This window comes from Pseudoliparis swirei, chromosome 9, assembly GCF_029220125.1.
Source record: "Pseudoliparis swirei isolate HS2019 ecotype Mariana Trench chromosome 9, NWPU_hadal_v1, whole genome shotgun sequence".
In the NCBI taxonomy this organism is placed as follows: Eukaryota; Metazoa; Chordata; class Actinopteri; order Perciformes; family Liparidae; genus Pseudoliparis; species Pseudoliparis swirei.
The window spans coordinates 22,344,058-22,365,479 of NC_079396.1; the positions used below are offsets into that span (position 1 = coordinate 22,344,058).

At 44.4% G+C, this 21,422-nt stretch overlaps 1 protein-coding gene across 2 annotated transcripts in view; it reads left to right on the forward strand.

Annotated features, from left to right (window-relative positions):
* The window catches only part of scube3 (signal peptide, CUB domain, EGF-like 3), a 77,130-nt gene that overhangs the window by 11,833 nt on the left and 43,875 nt on the right, over positions 1-21,422 (forward strand). For both annotated transcript variants that reach the window (XM_056423180.1, XM_056423181.1), the window contains exons 2-4: positions 7,781-7,903; positions 11,773-11,898; positions 21,005-21,139. In XM_056423180.1, the coding sequence (XP_056279155.1) occupies positions 7,781-7,903; positions 11,773-11,898; positions 21,005-21,139 (384 nt within the window). The remainder of the gene's footprint in view (positions 1-7,780; positions 7,904-11,772; positions 11,899-21,004; positions 21,140-21,422) is intronic.

The window sequence follows — 21,422 nt, forward strand, 5'->3', positions numbered from 1 at the left end:
CTTAGTTCCGGTCCTTAGTTCCTTTCCTTAGTTCCTGTCCTGTCCTTAGTTCATGTTCTTAGTTCCTGTCCTTAGTTCCTGTCCTGTCCTTAGTTCATGTTCTTAGTTCCTGTCCTTAGTTCCTGTCCTTAGTTCCTGTCATGTCCTTAGTTCCGGTCCTTAGTTCCTGTCCTTAGTTCCTGTCCTTAGTTCCTGTCCTTAGTTCCTGTCCTTAGTTCCTGTCCTGTCCTTAGTTCATGTTCTTAGTTCCTGTCCTTAGTTCCTGTCCTTAGTTCCTGTCCTTAGTTCATGTTCTTAGTTCCTGTCCTCAGTTCCTGTCCTTAGTTCCTGTCCTTAGTTCCTGTCCTTAGTTCATGTTCTTAGTTCCTGTCCTCAGTTCCTGTCCTTAGTTCCTGACTGTCCTTAGTTCATGTTCTTAGTTCCTGTCCTTAGTTCCTGTCCTTAGTTCCTGTCCTTTCCTTAGTTCCTGTCCTTAGTTCCTGTCCTTTCCTTAGTTCCTGTCCTTAGTTCCTGTCCTTTCCCCCACCTTGTCCTCACTTCCGCTCATTAGTGAGTAACACACACACACATATATACATGCAGCACGTGGACACATTCACTCCGCTCATATTAACGTGGCGTGCTGGCCACGTCCGACATTAATTGAACAATTCAGCAGTTTTGATGTTTGTTCGTCGCACATAGCAGCATTACGTCTGTACATTATTGTTATAAATGAGCTCATTTTGATGTTCCTCTCCATCCAAAAATGTGTTTTGCTTATAGTTCACTTTGATGTGTGTGCTGTGCAGAATGACGTGTGTGTGCAGAGTTCGTATTCATCTGCCGAAGGGGAAACGTTTCACTTTAATCTGAGTTCAAGATGTGAACGCGCGAGCATCATGTTGTGAAATCTCAACTGGTTTGGAAGCCAGTCGAGGAGGCGTCTTGTACCCAGTGGTTAAACTTTGGAAATGAACTAAATAATATTTGCATATTCATAGATTCGGGTTTTACCGATGACGGGGACGGAGTCGAAGTAGATTTTGAGAACTTTACAAAAAGGTAATTCATTGAAAGTTCGACCTGGCAAAAGTTGTTTGCATTTCAGCTTCAAACATCGCAATGAAATAGTTGCCAATTAAATAATTGCCAATTAAATAATTGTTCTTAATTATGTGTTGCAAAATAAAAATGAATTGATTCAATTTAGAGTCTTTTTGCTGTTGTCTTAGAACATATCTCGAGGCTCTTTTTAAGTGTTCTCCCCTCTGCTCTGTACCTAAAGTAATTACCCTGACCGTAACCCCATCCTGCACCACCACAGCCCTAAGTATAGTGTAAGTGTGGTTCTGAGACGGATAATTACAATACTTGTTCCTTTGTAATTATGCGCAGTACGACAACCGCTGTGATCCGAGGAACACCTTTTTATGGACTTGAACCCGGCACCCTTTGCTCCTCTGCTGCCCGGAGTTCATGGAAATGACTGATTTTGTCTAAAATTACTTTTTTTGCCGAGCGGGATTGATTTATGTTCAAATGTTGCACCGTACCTTTTCGTCGGGCTCCCCATCACTCGGTCCATATATATATATATATATACACTACCGTTCAAAAGTTTGGGGTCATCCAGACAATTTCGTGTCTTCCATGAAAACTCACTTTTATTTATCAAATGAATTGAAAATTGAATAGAAAATATAGTCAAGACATTGACAAGGTTAGAAATAATGATTAATATTTGAAGTATTAATTTTGTTCTTCAAACTTCAAGCTCAAAGGAAGGCCAGTTGTATAGCTTATATCACCAGCATAACTGTTTTCAGCTGTGCTAACATAATTGCACAAGGGTTTTCCAATCAGATATTAGTCTTCTAAGGCGATTAGCAAACACAATGTACCATTAGAACACTGGAGTGATAGTTGATGGAAATGGGCCTCTATACACCTATGGAGATATTTCATTAGAAACCAGACGTTTCCACCTAGAATAGTCATTTACCACATTAACAATGTAGAGTGTATTTTTGATTAATGTTATCTTTATTGAAAAAACAGTGCTTTTCTTTGAAAAATAAAGACATTTCTAAGTGACGCCAAACTTTTGAACGGTAGTGTATATATATAATTTTAAAAAAGTATTTAAGTTTGCTGGCGTCAGTGCGAGTAAAGCTACACCTAAGGGTGTCCCAGCTCCACTCAGTCTATTTCTGTATCTGAAGGAAAGGTGATGGGATGGGGTGGGGGGGAGGGGGGCAGATTTGGGGCAAAGCAAACAGCGAGAGTCTCAACACTCCAAGTAAACATTACGCCATGTTTGAACTACACGCCTTGGGCCTTACAGTTCTCCCACACACTCGCGCTTGCCCTCTGAGTTTTATTCCCGCTAACACCCAGCTAAATACACTGCTTATCCCACGGCCGTCTCATAAATCAGGGAGCAAAAGCACCTCTGACAGGGTCTCACCTCCACGGCCAGCGGCCCTTAGTCGGCAACCCCTGAAGGGACTGCTTTAGAAGAAATGCACTCATGGCTTTTCAGAGTAACTTTCCTAATAACTATCTCTGAGGACATTTGGATGTTTTATCTCGCAAATGCGACATCGTTATCATAAATCCTGTTTATATACCGTCGCCCTCCAATAACTGGAATGTCTGCCTTTGCTGAGTTGAGAGCGTGTAATGATGCATTTCGGGAGTTCGACATACGGCAGAGGTTAACGTTTTATTGAGCATGCGATGGGGCACGAGGGGAGTCGGTTTCGGGAGAGAGAGAGAACACGACCTCATTATTGCGCGGCGTGTTTTTTTTCCGTCCGACAAAATCGGTAAATTCATAACTCTGCGAATGTCGATGGGTTTGAACACAGACGCGAGCTATTTGTGGTTCTAATGCGCTCAAGTGCATGAACCCGAGGAGATACCGATATTCAAAATGACACGTTCCCCCGGAGGAAAGTGTTTCAACATCTGAGCGTTGCCCAACAGCTCTTTTCTTCTTTTGGTTTTTGTTGTTTTGACTTTATTTATTCATCCGTGTCTCGAATCGCCGGCTTCATCCTCCGCCGGCTTAACTTGTTCCCAATAACTTTTATCCCTCAACACAAAAGAATTCATCTCGGGCATGAGTCAATTACCGAGGCAGCATTACTGGGCACACTGCATGTGTTTTTTTATCCTCAAGCATTCAGAGGAGCGTCCTCTGGACTGAGCAGCAGGGTCTACAAAGAGCGTATTGATTCTGACGTGTTTATTTCCACGCCAAAGACATGTTGGGTTTTCCAACAAGACCGGCACAATCATCCTTTGTCGTCCGTGTGTCTGTTGCAGCGCTCCTAGTAACTCTTATGGCTGGATTGTTTTTTTTAAATTGCTTTGACGGACACAAGCTATTGTTGTCTGAGGACCAGGATTGATTTCCAGATCTCGGTAAATGGCTTTTTTCACTGTAGAAAAACAGTTTTTCGCGGACCGTTATTTTCAAATTCCCTGTTAGATAAGTGGGAGCCGGTGCTGTAACTGCACTATGCCACCAAAAGTTGGATGTCGCAAGTAAATACGTGCACACAGATGTGCAGTAGTTAGCACTCTTTTATAGGTTGGAGCAGCTTTTTCACAGTTGGTTACACATATACATCTGGATTAAAACACAGATTAGCACATCAGTGGCACTTAAATAGCTCTTACTATGGTACTTTTGTCATTCGACTACGTTGAGGAAATGTTACTTTCAGTATTCTTGTTGTTCTTAGTTTGTACTCTAGGTTGAATGCACTTATTGTAAGTCGCTTTGGATAAAAGCGTCTGCTAAATGACATGTAATGTAATGTAATAACATGCTGTTCTGTCTGTATAAAAACCCTGAAGGCACAGCGAGCTGCTCTTGATCATTGTTTAAATCCACCAATATAATAATATGATGTATCATAAGATGGCAGTTGCATTGCATGCACATTATTCTTTTGCACTCAACAAATGCCTGAAGCAGCTAGAAAAGTGCAGCTCTCCGCATGGTGTGACCTTGGCCTAAGTTATGCTCGACTTTAAGCCTTAATATAATGCAAGTGGTTCAGTTAAATTCAGTTATTCCGACATGTGTTCATGCATATATGCAATTGTCTGACAGAGGCGTGCACATCAAGAGAGGAGTGTTTAGCAATCCAAACCGAAGCAGCTGTTGAACACGTCCGGCCAGTTGAGAGTCGGAAGAGGTCAGAAAATCAATGACTGTATAAAATAGTCAATAAATATAATGTTTCCTCAAACGTGTGAATACCTGCAACCGCCAGAGGTCCAGGAGCGTCGTCATGAATGAGCACAAAGAAAACTCGGTCGACGGACACAGAGAGGCACTCGCTCGACCGACAAAATATAAACTCTTCTGAATGCAAATGGAAAAAAAGAAAATAAAATAAAAGAAAAAACGCTTTGGCATTATTCAGTGTTTTTATGAACTCGTATAGTTGTGTTTTAATTTCATCATTCACATTTTAGCCGATGTGTTCAGTTGTCATTCTTTGAATCGTGCTTGCAGTTTCCGACCTTGTGTGTGTGCGTCTGTGTGTGTGTGTGCGTCTGTGTGTGTGTGTGTGCGTCTGTGTGTGTGTGTGTGCGCGCTTCTCAAAGTGAGCGAGCGTTGGCAACCTTGCCGACTGGTAAAGATAAAGAGAACTGATGCTCCAGATGGGAACATTAATAACGAGATGAAAAGATGGATTCTTGGAGATTCTGTCATCATGAATATTAATTACCACAGAGATTTGGCAGCATGAACCCTGACAACGAGACAGGTATAATTTGTTGTGATTAATGCCTCCTCTATTGAAAAACACTTCCTCACACGGCCTCTCCTCCTGGCCGACGGCCCGCGTGGAGAAAAGACCCCGGCTGCTCCTTAAGGACGGTCCATATATTGTTCTGTTTATTGTTCTCGCATAATATAAATCAATGCAGCGCTCGCATCACTAAATGGCTTTGTGGAAACTTGGCACGAGAGGAGCCTTACACAGGGTTCGTACGGTCATGGAAAACCTGGAAAAGTCATGGAATTTTAAAATGGTCATTTCCAGGCCTGGAAAAGTCATGGAAAAAACTTAAATCATAAACATTTTGGAAAAGTGATGGAAATGTGTTATAATCACATGTTCATTTACGCCGAGTTTGAAATAATTATTGTGTTTCTTAAAGGAAGACGATCAAAATATAAGCCGGCGTACGCTCTCGATACGCAAAATTTTCAAAATGTTTCATGTTTATACCGAGATTTCAGTTTGGTCATGGAAATTTGGTTTAAAGTCATGGAAAAGTCATGGAAATCCATTTATCGAAATGTGTAAGAACCCTGCTTACAACTGTCTCGGGTGCTATATTCCTTAATGTTGCACGGAAATGTAAACACACAAAATCTGACAAATCTTTACAAGAACGATACAGATGTATGAAAATTCAACCTCAGCTGGTATCATTTGGATATTTCCATGTTCATGCTCGACCTTTTTGTATCGGATGAGTAAAAACAGATGTTTCACACGTCATTTTGCCTCTGGATGGTAATGTCGGCCGGTCGGGCTTTGAACGGTTGGATTTAAGATGACATTTTGTGCAAATATAACCCCGGGCCCTAAGGGGAATAAATAAAGACTGATTTTGGTGATCCCTTTTGACTTTTCTTCGAGAGCCGCCAGCAACTGAAATGAAACCATTGGGTAGATTGAAATGTAAATGTATGTAGCCCCTAGTATTGTGAGCATTTTGGTGATCCTGTAACCTTCTTAACCCTCCTGTTACCTTTCGGGTCAATTTGACCCCATTCAATGTTTAATGTCGGTGTTCTTTGGGGTCAATTTGACCCCAGGCTGTTTTTCACTGTGTCAAACATATAAGAAATATCAACTTTTTTATATATTTAAAGGGCTATTTAGGTAGTCAACAAACAAACATAAAGTACCTCACACTTAAACTTTTTCTGGAGGTTTTAATTGCTGGGGTCAAATTGACCCCGAGGGTAAAATATGTTCGTAAATGTGAAGGTAACAGGAGGGTTAATATGAAATATGCAACAATAATACATCCTTAATAAATACAAAAATACCAGCCATTTGGAGTGAACCAACATGCTGTTGAGTCGGGCTCTCTACCAGGGCTGCATGTGTGGTTATTTGCACATTTATTTTTTAGAAGGAGGTTTTCTTACCTCTGGAATTAAATCAGGAAGATACAGTTTTTTAACAATTAACACGTGAGCGTGAAGGCGTTCTGATTTGCGCGTTGGTTACACTTCCAATGTGACGGGAGTTCAGGCAAGAGACAGAGAATAAGACCTGCTGTTAAGTTGCTGCTGACGAAAACACAACTTTTCCTTATTTCTCCGCTTCAAAATAAAAGCTCATAAAATTACAGAACTTTTATTTTGGAAAGGAATTCAACCGCGATTAGCAGAGCTTTGTTCCTCAATAAAAAGAGCAAGAACGTATCGGAAATTAAATGTGTATATCCACCGACGACAGCTGCTTCTTGCAGGCGATCGATACACGACCACGCAGGTCTCATTGTCACGTGTCAAGTGTCACGCAAACGTTGCATTGAAAAGATGAGTGCGTCACGATGACCTCTGTACACACCATCGGCGAGTTTCCCTGAAACCTCTGCAAACCTTTTAGTGAAATGTCATATTGGTGAAAGTATGAATCCTTCCAGGTAGCAATACCAGCGTTCAGTGCTATTGTGATGTTTCCACTATTTTGGCCTGGAGGTGTTGAAACCCCTCGTAATGTCTATATATTTTTTTAACGTTCAGCATCGTGACACTTTTTGCAAGTTTGGTGCACGACGCGCCTCCACCGTCTCATTTTTTTCCACAGCAGACTTCCCGACCTCCAGGAATAGGCAGATAGAGGCAATAAACTAAGCTCCGGGCTTTAGGTTGCAGGTCATTTCCCAGTGGGATCAGCCGGCTCCTGCAGAGGGCCGGTGATAAGAGTGGATATTGGAAGCTATGTAAACCTTGTTAAGCTGCCCTTCCCCTGTGTGCAGGGGGTAATCCTAAACACCTGGGCTAGTTAACTGGGATTTGGTGGGATTAGGGGCTCCATGAGGCAAACGTGATCATGCTTCTGGTTTAATCCATTTCCATTCTTATCTGTTCACATTCTCTCTTTTTAGAACTCAAACTCAACACGACAGTTTCCTTTTTTTATATGGAGCTATTTTATGTCTGCCCACATCTGTTATTCAGGGCTCTGAGAACTAGTGGAGCACGGACGTTGATCCATTAGTCCGTGCTTGAACATCCCACTTTGATCGGCGATAATATTGTACCGTACATCTCAAATGTGTTTTCATCCCCATTTAAGGCTGCTTGTTTTGGAGAGACGGCAATGTTGGTCTGTTGGATTGAAGTTTGACCAAATATTGCTTTATAATTCATTATAACAGCAGTTCATAGTTGGCATCTTCATTGCCCACAAAGCTGTATTGTCTTAACCATTTTTTCTTGCTTAATCCAATTCTTATTCAGGTTTTTTTTTCAAAATGTCATGACCATTTTTCCAAAAGGCAAATGTCCAGCGGGTCTGTTAAAAGGTCACGGCAACCAAATCAAGTGTTTGTGTTTCTAATTTTGGACAAATGCATTTGAAAAGGGTGCAAATGTAGCCGAGCTTAACCTCACAATTTAAAGAAATATAATTGTTTTAATTAGTAGCCTATTTGGTCTTTTACTCTGAGCGTTGAAATGTAGAACAATCAATGTTTCATCTTTCATCCACTAACCGCCCGCTCCATCTCTCCTCCTCCCTAGACGTGGACGAGTGCGCGGAGGCGCTCGACAACTGCAGCATCGACGCCATCTGCCAGAACACCCTGAAGTCGTACAAGTGCATCTGCAAGTCGGGCTACAAAGGGGACGGCAAACATTGCGAAGGTAACCGTGTTGACGGATCGATCGGCTCATCTTGTCGCAGCGCGGGGAAAACGGTCCACTGGACGGGGAGAGGGAACTTTCATCCCCCCCCCCGGGCCGGAGACGGGCTTGATAAGACCTTCTGTCTCACTCAACATAACTCATTAGCTTTAAGACACTCCTGAGGAGGGAGGGAAGGAGGGAGAGAGGTATAGAGAGAGAGAGAGAAGGAGGGAGAGAAGGAGGGAGAGAAAAGGTGAGAGGTATAGAGAGAGAGGAAGAGAAAATGTGAGAGGGAGGGAGAAGGAGGGAGGGAGGGAGAAAGAGGGGGGGAAGAAGGATTGAGGGAGAGAGAGGGGAGAGAGAGAAGGAGCAAGGGAGATAGAGGGAGAGAAAAGGTGAGAGGGAGGGAGAAAAAGGGGGGGAAGAAGGATTGAGGGAGAGAGAGGGGAGGGAGAGAGAGAAGGAGCGAGGGAGAAAGAGCGGGGGGGGAGGGAGAGAGAGGGGGAAAGAAAGAGAAGGAGAGGTAGACAGGAGAGAGAGAGGGAGAGAGAAGGGGGGAGAAAGAAGGAGCGGGAGAGAAGGGGGGAGAAAGAGAAGGAGCGAGAGAGAGAGAGAAGGGAAAGAAAGAGAAGGAGAGAGAGGGGGAAAGAAAGAGGAGGCGGGAGAGAGAGGCTAGAGAGAGAGAGAGAGAGAGGGAGAGCGAGAGAGAGAGGGAGGCCAGGTGCAGAGTGCTCCTTTGTGACGAGATGAAATGAATCGTTACATTTCCTACACATGTTGGAGGAGAGAATTAAGATAGTGGCTCAAGCGGCGGTCGGAGGCCCTGCCAAGCACTCAGGGACATGTCCAGAGGCCTCGTCGACTGTCTGTTGTTCTAGCCCTTTCCAATGCGGCCAAAGCTTCGGGATCATTATATTCCAGCATTTCTATTCGTATTATGACAAAAAACATGTTTAAAAAATGTCATTTAAAAAAATTTTTATAGACTATTATTCTTTCATTTACTTTCTTTCATTACAGAGTATTTTTCGTGGCCTCCTGCCTGTTGGTCATTCAAGTTTGCTTTATTGAATCTATTGTATAAATACGTGCGAGGTTGGGTTTCCACTGAACTGAAGGTCAGATGGTGGCTCCTCAAGGCCGTTATACTTGGGCTGTCCCATTTATAGTAAACACATTTATTTTCATAGAAATGAGGCAATGTGACAAAAGATTCGGCATCGTCCAAGTTTCCCTGTTTGTGTTAATTTTCTCGCTGAACTCCAGAGTGACAGAAACAAAAAGAGGGATTCGGCCTTTTTGTGTTTACTGTGCCATTAGCGGGGGCCATCCGCGTGTGCTTTGATAACCCGGGGGTGACAGCGGGAACCTCAATGAACTGCCAGTGGGCAACACTCCGGCGTGGAGTCCGGCTGGTCTGGGATCAGCCGCGAACTGAAGGGCCATCCCAGGGCTCATGAGGACAGTCTAGAGCAGGGGTCAGGAACCTTTTGACTGGGAGAGCCATAAAAGCCAAATATTTCCAAATATATTTTTAACGTACGACAGAGAGCCGAGAAGTGTTAACGCGACACGTAGAGACAGAATGACATGCTGCTGGTTAGATACGATCAATAACAGACGGCTGTTTAGTTTAATAAAAGAACAAAGACGTGCTCTTTAAGAAAAGGGACCTTACATTACTTCTGCTGTAATCTGGCACGATAGAGAAAATTACAGGGTGGCGGGGGGAGATCTTTTTTTTCTCAACTCAAAATTGTCTGGGAGCCATATATGGCTCGCGAGCCGTAGGTTCCCGACCCCTGGTCTAGAGAGAGACTCGCTATCGCCTCTCGAGGTAAAAGTGGCCACACGAGACAGGACGGGCCGGGGTTAGCCGGTTATGATGCAACGTTCAGTCGATATCTCTGCAACTCAATAAATACATAGACGTGTTTGATGAATGTTTTCAATAAAACTTCTGGCCATCTCTTCCACATTTGACCCTTTTTAAGGTATTCTGAGCCTCCTCAGTGGACGCAATATGACGATGAACTCCAATGACCACCCAAAACACAATGTTGTGAAGGTCAATTGATTAAATGAATTCTTGAAATACATTTTAATTACTTACATTTTTTATTATTATCATAATTGTTTTACTTTATTCTTCATCTTCTTAACACATAAATAAGTCCAGGACTTCATCTTTCTATCTAAAGTCTGGCACAAGCTAAAGCTTTAGAATATTACACTGTTTTACACAAAAGACAAATCTGTAAATTGTGCATTATATCTCGTCAAGGGACAAAAGTTCCGAGTTGACTTGGAAGGACCTGACAAGTGCCGCATGAACACACATTCAAAGCAACCGTAGAACAATCCCATTGTTTTCATGCGGTGGGCGTTTCAGAGGAGGACACCAGTGAAGGTTGATTGAGTGCTGTGATCGGGGGATGACAGGCGTGTGGGACGTGGAGGAGCTGAGAGCACCACAGTGTTCCCTTGTTTCAGGGCCACGCCGCCGCTGTCAAGTCCAATTAGGCCCAGAGCGAGACGGCCTCATAGAGGAGCCGAGCGACCGGCATCGTCGGCCCTAAATGGGCCCGTAAGTGCCGACTGGGAAGTGCGATGTATTCTCTGTGCACCGTCTCTGGGTCTCCTCAGTACGGACCCCTCAACTGTCATCATAACCGTAACGGACAACTCCTCTCAGGATGTCAGTCTGTCTTTATCTCACGGCCTCGGCTCTCGTTTACGTGTCACATTTCTTTGTTTTAGAGCCTCGGACTGATGGACTTCAGGGTTTCGATCAATGTATCAGCCTGATGGTCAATATTTGCTGATTATAAACGTAAATATTAGCGTAATGGAGAGTTGGCAACTCTATTTTTTTTGGTTCTTTTTTGTTTGTTGCATATGTATAAATGAACATTTCCTTATAAATAGCTACAGATTAACTGACTTCCTGCGTTGGGTCTCGGTTCAAAGCTTTTCGTGCCCCATTCTGCAAAAAAAGGCAGTTTGAGAAGCTTTGTTGCATCCTGCTAGTCCAAAAAATGACAGAAACAGTAAAAGCAATGTCTTGGCATAACATTTTTTACATCGATCAATGTATCAGCCTGATGGTCAATATTTGCCTATTATAAACGTAAATATTAGTGTAATGGAGAATTGTGTCGGGTGACGTACATTGGCAACTCTATTTAATTTTTTTTTCTTTTCGATATGTATAAATGGACATTTCCTTATAAATAGCTACATATTAACTGACTTCCTGCGTTGGGTCTCGGTTCAAAGCTTTTTGTGCCCCATTCTGCAAAAAAAGGCAGTTTCAGATGCTTTCTTGCATCCTGCTAGTCCAAAAAAATGACAGAAACAGTAAAAGCAATGTCTTGGCATAACATTTTTTACATTTTAAATGTGTGTATATATGGCATACACTAGATGGCAATTAAAAACACAATACCAGCGGAGCTCTGGCATATACCCCGGTGAACCCAGCAACAGGTGAACCAACTAATTGCCACCGCTGTTGCTTCCTCCCCGTTTACCTCATAAGAGCTCTTGTGAAGGTGGAGATGGAACTAAAGAGATCATTTTAATTGTCTGTGTTGTGAAAAATGGCCTAACCGCACTCAGATCTTATAGGACTATATTTAACAGATTAGTAAACATGCTTATTTGCCTTCTTGCAGATTTTAATGTGCATATTAATATCCTTTAAGAGAGAACTTCATATCTTAATTAACTCATTTAACAGACAGATATGAGAGTGGTATTTCCTAGCTTTTCCTTTTATGCTTCTCCTACATCCTAACTACTAACTCCTAACTCCTGACTGGATCTTGATTGTGTAACGCTTTGAAGGACCTGCTCTGACATCCTCGTGTATCTTCTCCCCGCAGATGTCGACGAGTGTGCATCTGAATACAACGGCGGTTGCGTCCACGAGTGCATCAACATCCCGGGAAATTACAGGTGCACATGCTATGATGGCTTCCGCTTGGCACATGATGGGCACAATTGTCTCGGTGAGTGTGTGTGTGAGCGTGTGTGTTTGTGCACTTAATCCTGTGTGTTAATTAATTGTTTTTTACGTACATTTTCCACAGCTGACTTGATTATGCAGGAAATCTGTGAATTTATATACCTTTTGTCATGCATGTGTGCTGCACAATGTCCTATTTCACACTCGGCCTGAACCCATGTGGTTGCAATTTTTCTCTCTGCATTGGTAATGTCACATCATGAATGGTAATATATGTTTCTGTGCTCGATTGAGCTCTTGCTAGACTGCCGCTTCATATTGGAACCAGTTCCTCATTTCACATAGCGGGTAGTCTCCGAATGTGTTTTCGCAAAAAATCAACAAAAAAAGGAGACCAATAAGTCTCACGAAAAGTGGTGAGTTTCTGAAGAGCTTGACCCTGAGCCGAGCGCTCCGAGTGAGTCGTCGGCCAGCCGTACTTTCCCATGGTTTAATATTTCACCAGTGTGCCATTCATATTAACCTCTTATAGAACATATTAGGCTTAAAAGGTTATGGAATGAAGGGGGAAAAAACTCATCTTCCTGCTGCTGGGAGCTGCTAAACAAAGACATCACACCCCTCCCATGCTATCTTTCTGTCTGGTTGCTTCTCCCCCATTCCCCCACCCTACATTCCTTTGTTTTGCTGTGAAAGTCTGGCCCCGCTGCTCCTCAGAAAAGCACCTCTCTCGGTAACAACCTCCACATTCACTGAAACTTGATTTTGAAAAGCCGGCTCGCACTCATAGCTGCTTAGAGTTTTTTTTTTTTTTCTTCAAAACTGGGATTAAAGTGGAATGGAAGAAAACTCCCATCTTTTCGATCGATCATAAACCTGCTCCGACTTGTCAATGCCCTCACGTTTCAGATTCTCTCTTTCTCTCTTTCTCTCACACCCTCGCTTGTCTCTTTGTCTCTCTGCGTCGTACCTCCAGTGTCCAGCGGGGCTATTTTCCAAGCCATTTAGCAGCGGCTTTAGTCGTGCGTGGATCATTCGCTGTGCCTTGGATCAGCCCCTGCCTTTGCTTGCTCGCTGTGTAATTGCACTACATGGTTGTGTGGCTGCTGCTGTTTCTTCCAACAGAACTGCATCCATTAATACCTTTTTAATATCATTTTTCAGAGTCAAACACACACGAACAAACACAAGAGTTTTTCACCCCCGCAAGGAGGCAGAGATCTGACTCAGAAGTTCTCTCCTGTGATTCAGTTCATTATTAAATGAGTGGATGTTTGCATGGCAAACGGAGCAGACGTACCCACAGAGCGGTGTACGCGTATGTAGCTGTCAAGTACAAATCCGACTCTTTGCTTGAGACCTGAAAGGACTCTAAAGACATCTTTTCTCAAGAATTTAACTCCTTCTAATGCCTCTGCTCTGCTCCGCTAAAGGCAATAATCCTCTGCACAAACACAAGGGAGGAGAGGAAGAGGTATAGCCAAGGTTTCATGTTCAGGGCCCCAGCTTCCTCTTCCAGGTTTAAGCTTCTTTTGACCCCGAGAAAAAAGATTAGTCCCCTTGGCCCTGGAGCGGAGAGCCTAAGCAGCTGGTTCCCAGACGAGGTCAGACCCTAAGAACCCTTGTGAAGACCAGATGTGGCCGAGGCTGCAGAGAAAGAGACATTCACCTGGTCCTCGAAAGTTCACTTTACACTCTGAGACCTTTCAGGGGCTTCTCTTTGGATCCGTTTCCATATTGTTCCTCCAAAAAGCTCAAATCATTTGTATTTCTTTCAGCCACTTTTCATGCTTACTGTTCTCAGCTCTCAGCTTTTCTTTAGCCAGTAGGCACTACAGCAGAGGTCGGGAACCTACGGCTCGCGAGCCATATATGGCTCTTCTGGTGACGGCATATGGCTCCCAGACAATTTTGAGTTGAAAAAAAAAAAAATCTCCGCCCGCCACCCTGTAATTTTTTCTATAGCACCAGATTACAGCAGAAGTAATTTAAGGTCCTTTTCTTAAAGAGCACGTCTTTGTTCTTTCATTAAACTAAACAGCCGTCTGTTATTGATCGTATCTACACACCAGCATGTCATTTCTGTCGCCGCAAAGCTCCGATGCCGGTGTGCGCGCATTGGGGCAGAGCAAAGAAAAAGCCCCCCCCCTCCCCACCGCCGTAGCATCATGCAGCACCAGAAGTCGCATTAAAAGCGAGACATATTTAATTTATTATGCGTTAAAAATACTATATGGCTCTCAATGAAATATATTTAGAAATATTTGGCTTTTATGGCTCTCCCAGTCAAAAAGGTGCCTGACCCCTGCACTACAGTGTGTGTACGTGTGTCTGTGTGTGTGTGTGTGAGCTCAGGGACACGAGTTAGGCCAACGCAGGCTCATCCCCGTCGATGTCTTCTTTGTTTGCCCGCCGCGGCGCGTGCCACGCGGCCGCTTGTAATTGGATGTGTTGGCAGCATAATGACATCGGGCGGTGGCAGCAGGCGGCGGAGCGTGAAGCAGAAGGCCGCCGAGTGCGCCTCACCCGGGATGCTCTGTCCCCCCCCCCCCCCTCTCTAAAGGTCTCCTCTGACTGCCCTAAATCCCACAAAGATGTCAGGAAGTCAGCAAAGTGGAAGCAATGCAATATCACAGCACACTGCTCCTGCTTGTGCGGAGTGAGATGTCACTCACTGTATAATTCACCTCGCAGGGGGGCGATTGTGCCCTCTGAAAACACACCGAGGAGAGGAAGCGAAGCGTATGAGAACTTGATTACATCTTCGAGAACTGTCACGACTATTATCTCGCAGAGGTAAGGGAGGCACGGCGTTGAATCACCGCACTTCTTTCATTCGCGAGGCTGTAAAGGATTTTTACAGTCTTAGGAAAAACAGAGGAATCAATGTCAATTTAATCCAAAACACACATCCTCTTTAGAATGAAACCCAGATGCAGGAAGGCTATTCGCTCCCCACTGTAGCACTACCGTCCCCACATTTTATGACCTACACTACCGTTCAAAAGTTTGGGGTCACTTAGAAATGTCTTTATTTTTCAAAGATAAGCACTGTTTTTTCAATAAAGATAACATTAATCCAAAATACACACTATACATTGTTAATGTGGTAAATGACTATTCTAGGTGGAAACGTCTGGTTTCTAATGAAATATCTCCATCGGTGTATAGAGGCCCATTTCCATCAACGATCACTCCAGTGTTCTAATGGTACATTGTGTTTGCTAATCGCCTTAGAAGACTAATATCTGATTTGAAAACCCTGGTGCAATTATGCTAGCACAGCTGAAAACAGTTATGCTGGTGATATAAGCTATACAACTGGCCTTCCTTTGAGCTTGAAGTTTGAAGAACAAAATTAATACTTTAAATATTAATCATTATTTCTAACCTTGTCAATGTCTTGACTATATTTTCTTTTCAATTTTCAATTCGTTTGATAAATAAAAGTGAGTTTTCATGGAAGACACGAAATTGTCTGGATGACCCCAAACTTTTGAACGGCAGTGTATGTGTTTTGGTTTGTGCTCCTACAGAAACCCAAATACCATCTTATCATTGCTATTTCGTTGAACTCTCCCAAGTAATATCGCAAGCATCTGCGCAAATACTCCCCATCGCACCAAAACCACAAATCACAATATTTCACAGCCGATCTGGAACCAAGAGACACAAATGAAGATGTTTTCTTATGCTCCCATGAAGTGTAAATGCCACAATCCCATGCAGCGAGCGTGACTCGGTGGGAGGAATAAAGAGCAGGATGAGTGAGAGAGACAGATGTTTGACAGAGAGCCACCGTGTGCTGTAAAGGATACGCTTTTTTTTATCATCGCACGTTTACTCGTATTCATCATGCTCAACTCTGTAAGTCTTCCCCGTTGCCCCCGCGTTACAGATTGTGGGGGTCTCGGATTTCTATTGATCAACACTGATTTGGTTTGTATTGATTCAGTAGTGCTCAATTCCCTGTGCAATCTATAGGGAAATTAATGCCCTTTTGCTTTAACCTTCCCCAAAGACGCGACATGATCTATAACGCCAACGTCTATCCAGCTTTGAAACGGGCGTAACCGTCACGCCCGTTAACTCACCGTTTGGTGTTTTTGCTCATTTATATTTGAGTGTCCCTCAATCTTTTTGACAAAAAATAACTCCTCGTATGTCACCCGGCACAAAGTCTCTGGAGTCGCCGCCTGGCCGAGCCCCTTTCCCCGCTCTTGTAATCCTGTGGGATCCCGGTGAAAGGTTGACTAATCAAACGGGAGGTTTCAGAGTGATGTGTTATTGACCAGGTCCTTGATGGGGGGGGGGGGGGGGGGGGAGAAAAGAAAAGAAAAGTAGTCATTAAAGAGCGTCACCCTGATTTGCTCTGCAACCTCTGCTGCGCTGTTAAATGCATTCCTTTTAACTGCGTTCCTTTTTTAAACTGCGTCGGCGATCACGTCCTCAACGTTTGATTCTCGTCTGGAAGAAGGCGCTCTTAACCCTCGCCGCCAACTCCTGAATATGTGGGATTGAGTCGGGGAGGTGACAATCAGAACAACCCCAAAGGAGTTCAGGATAGGAGAGACACTGCCGGGGCTTAGCACTGACCCTCCTCACGTCCCCGCTGCCGATGCAAATACCCCCCCCCCCCCCTCCGTTAGAAGTCCCTTTGATTGTTGTGACATGCACGGATCGAGTTCGGACGAGAGAGTCTCTCTCCACAGTTCAGAGGAGGAGAGCTAGAGTGATGAGTTAGAGGACGGATCCCAGATTGGTGCATTAGCCGGCTCCTGAAGAGTACATCGACACACACACACACACACGCTCTTCTCTCGGGATTGTTCGGTCCCATCCACCATGAAATGAACAATTCCAGCTGAGCCCACTGGCAGGGCTTTGGGGGAAACTCAAGCCTGAGATTGGGCTTAGGGACGGAGCAGACTGGGAGCCGTCTAGCGCAGGGCCTCTCGTCTCCCGAACACTTATCCGGGGCTTTTGTTTTTAAAATACTTCCAGACTTGTTTTGGAGGAACGTAGAAAGGCCTTTTTTCTTTTTTTTAGCATGATCTTAGCTCCGAACTCAGAGAGAGGGAAAGATTGGCGGTGGAATCTAGACATGTGCTGATTTACCCAAATAGTTGAAAAGGTCTGAGTTCAATTAAAGCTGAATTAGTTTTGTTTACGTAGCGGCATAAAACAGCTCCCTCGCTGCTGGAGGCGACAGTAAATCATGTTTGTGGATCAGTTGTGTTCGTCGGACAGGAAGCGCTGGAACTAATACATTGTTCAAAGCTCAGTGCTGTAAGTGTCCTAATGAATCAACCTCCAGATCGAAATGCACGTCTGTGATTCGAGCGAGCGTGTGCTCCGCAGATGAAAGATCCGGACTTCCCGCAACTTATCCATAACCGATGAACCTCAGCCGGCGCGCGTCACGCAGCGAGGCCGGATGTTCGTGAACACAAAGCCACTATCGGCGTCTCTGAACTCGGTCGCCTCCCCCCTCAGGCCAGGGGTCAAACCGGGCGCCTCCTCCTCGCTCGCTGTTGACGCGAGTCGGGTGAAGAAACCCTTGGCCCGGCGCCGTGTCATTGAAACCCTCGGAAGCGACCGGGGATATAGAGAGGAAATCCCGTAATCCTGTTTTAAAATAAGAGAGCGCTCTGGTTTTAATTGGCGCTGGCTCTGTGCGCGTGTGCCACTCCGGCCCCGCCGACACGGAGCCGGGCCGAGCCGGTGCCTGTTTCGCCGACCCGGAGCGACGTGGTCGGCTCCTGCAGTCCAGCAGCTGTTTTCGCCGCACATGGCTCCGATTTCCTGCCCTATTAAAGAGTGTGTGTGCCTCTTGGACTCCTGTAAAGGAAATGCCCAAAGAGGCCAGTGTCCGTCCCCTCACCTCCTTGTCTCTGGCCCGTCTAGACCACAGAGACGGTCCTGTCCGACCCAGGCAGAAGCCGAGCATGTGGGACGGATGCATCGACAGCGCTAGTTTCTCACTCTCCCCTTATCCGGGAAAAAAAAACCCAACTCTGAGTCAGCAATAAATAGCCCCCAAAGTCCTTGCACCTTAAAGAAAAGTGAGCAAAAGAGTTGAGTGTTCCTCTAAAATAAGGGTTCAGGAGTTTCTGCAAAGCAACTGCCGTGTTTACATGACTAAAGCTTTGCGCGAGGCCAAATGTTATATATACAGTCAAGGCTATCTGAGAAACCAGCGGACATGGCCTCCGCAAACACAGCCAATCTCTTAATCTCTCTCTCCGTTTGAACCTTCCCTTTCCCCACGTCTCCTCGAGTGAAGCAGGGACGGAGCAGAGGCCAGTCTCATTTTTCAGAAGTGAGGCAGCCCTTTTAACTTGATTAAGATGGGGGGACGGGAGGGGGGGGGTTCCCGTTCCCGTTCTCTCCAGAGACTCCAACAAAAAAAAGAGAAGAATTCTAAAGACCAAATAACACGAGTACTTCTCCCGGCCGTGCCAGAACCCCTTTCCGCTTGGAAATATTTGCTTTGGACGCCCGCCTTGCCCAGCACACAACACGGGCAATTATGAGAGCTTTTTAAAACAGGAGAGAGATCGACTGACGGCCGACGTCTCATTTGGAGGGACGAAGGAATCCGGACATGAAACCTCCATTGATGCGCTCCAGGTATGGAAAGAGAATTCCCCCTGGCCTTCGGAGACCGGTCGCATTTCTCGTGGGCCTCTTTATGCATGCGCCGAGAGGACTGTTTTATTTGTGTAGCCTTCTTACATGTTTGGATCTTCGGAGTTTGTGTGTGTGTGTGTGTGTGTGTGAGTGAGTGTGAGAAAGAGAGAGAGACTTTGTGTGTGTGTGTTAGGATGTTTTGCCCTCTGAGTCGTGGAGTTTGGCTTCTTTATTTGTGCCTGCGAACAGATTATCTGTAAAGGTGCAGCTGTGGGTTGTCGGCTTTTGTCGGCTCAAAGGTCTTCGCTCTGTCGCTGCCACTTTCATGATGATGGGGGGGGGGGGGGGGGGAATCAGACCGTGCGGTCAACACCGAGGCGGCAACAAAGTTGGACGAAAGCCCCGTCCAACTTCTTTTTTCTCAACCTTCCTTTCCTCTGATATAAAGTCTTAACTGTGAACTTTACTGATTTCTATTTTTCGATGATCGCACTGGTTCGCCTGGCTGCAGAGCGATGCTCGTCCCAACAACCTCAACTGGCGTGTGCGTGTGCGTGTATTTATGTGTGTGTGTGTGTGGTGAATCCACATGTCCCTGCGTATCTATGTGGGGAAAAAAAGAAGAAAGGAGGAGGACCGAGTGAAGTTTAATTTCAAACTCTGCCGGGCTGAGAATTCCCCAGAAAGGAAACTTAATCTCGACGCCTTCTCAGACTGGACAAATAGACAGTAAATTAGTTTCGCATGACGGTTTCATAAAAAAAAGAAAAAAAACCTGTGTATACAGCGGATTATTGATGCATCGAGCAGAGGGATGGATAATGTTCCAGTGTGGTCGGTAGTGGGGGACAGGGTCCGGGTCTCCGGGGGAAGAGTCACCTCCAGAGCACAGTCCTGCACAGAGGGGGGGGGGCAGCAAGAAAATAACGACATCGTGCCATATCTTTCATGTTGAAGATTTTTAGTTGTTCCATCGCTATTCCTTTGTTGAGTCGCACACTGAATTGGAAAGCAAAGAATATATACATATATATGTTTGGTTGCCATGAGGAGAGAACAGCTGGAAGTGCACGATTCATTATCGGTGGAAATGAAGTCGGCGACTCTCGTTTGTGGTCAGTTTCCCGTGTGGTGCCCCGTGGCAGCCGGAGGCCTCAGGCGACACCTTTGTGAATGCTCTGCCTTTGTATGCACTTGAGGTGGGTTCACATGGTCGCTTGTTACTCCTCCCCACCCCCCTTCCTCGTGTCTCATACTCTCTCCTCTTTCCATCTCTACTTTTCCTCTCCCTCCTCCTCCTCCTCCTTCCTCCCTCTCTCTGCATTCCTCCCGTCATGGGGCTGACAGACACTCGTCATCAGCAGGTACTCTGTCCCAGGTGGATCAGGTTTCCCACTTGCCTGGAGTTTCTGCTGCGTGTGCATTTTTAGGGCTTAGTGCTGCACAGTTGGAGGTTCTCAGTGTGCTGCCCTGTCAGATAACCATTAAGACCGACACGGCCTCCTCAAGCGGCTTAAGACGAGCTCCTCTGGCTTTTCATAACATACAAACCACTTTTTTTGTGTGCCTTGTGTTTTCCTTTTGTTTGACATTTGCACTCAGAGTAAAACCTCTGTGGTTATTGTTCTGGTTTTGAGTTTGGAAATGAGAAAAAACGCGTATCTAAAACACTTTAAATAAGAAAAATACATTTTAAATTCTTCCGGGAGGGAGGAATAACAACTTTTCTTTTACTTTGTCTTCAGTCAAATAATAAAACAACATATATTTTTTTCTTTATCAAACAGTTAGCATTATGTTCAGCGGTGGATTGTTACGCAGTACTTTTACTCAAGTATTGAGCTTTAAGTACAACATTTGAGCTACTTAAGTATTTACATTGCATTATACTATTCTTCTACTTTTCAGACATCTATTGAGAGATGTGCTTATGAATTAACATACATGTAACATACAATGAACATATGAAATAAACTAGGATGCACTTTTACAGATTAAACTACCCAACATTATGTAAAATAATTCAAACGTGCTCTTACTCAACCAACTATAAACGTGAAATTCGGCTTACACATTAATGCACTTCTAACAATCAAATAATATAAAAGTATAATGTTCATCCATGGGCCATTTCTTTCTGAATTGTGATGACTTACTTTTGATAATTCAAGTACATTTAGTTGATACGGCCTCTTACTTAAGTGTCATTTCAACTCAGGACTTTTTCATCTAACAGACTATTCATAGCACCTAATAATAAAATAAAACAATACTGCCTTAAAATCCAAAAGACTGTCTGCTCTTTCAGAAGTACTGTTGGTTCAGAGAAGATCTTTCATAAACGATTCCTTTTGCTCTCTATGTATCACGTATATGTGTTCCTCCCGTCTCTGTTTGTCATTTTGAGTTATTTGCCCGTTTACTGTGTTCTGATTTGATCCCAGACAACCTTCAGACAAACGGTAATCTGTGTCGTGTTTTGTCTGTCTTATTAATTCTGTTTTGTGCGTCTGCAGATGTGGATGAGTGCTCAGAAGGCAACGGCGGATGCCAGCAGATCTGTGTCAACATGATGGGCAGCTACGAGTGCCGCTGCAGAGAAGGATTCCTCCTGAGCGACAACCAGCATACCTGTATCCAAAGGCCTAAAGGTTAATCACACACACACACAGACACACACATTGATGCCTTATGGAAAATAGCAGGGAACATATGTTTGTCAGTAATTACATATTTGACTCGAGGTTAGATATGACTGTATCTTGAGAAAGCTCATTATTTTAAGCATTTGGTCGATGATGCCGTTGAATCATTATGTGACGTGTGCAGATTTAAGTTGAGAATGTGATTGGCTCAAACAGGGCTGAATGAAAGGTGAGCAATGGTAGGTGTCTTAAGTTTGAGAGGTGGGGAGGGAGAAGAAGAAGAAGAAGA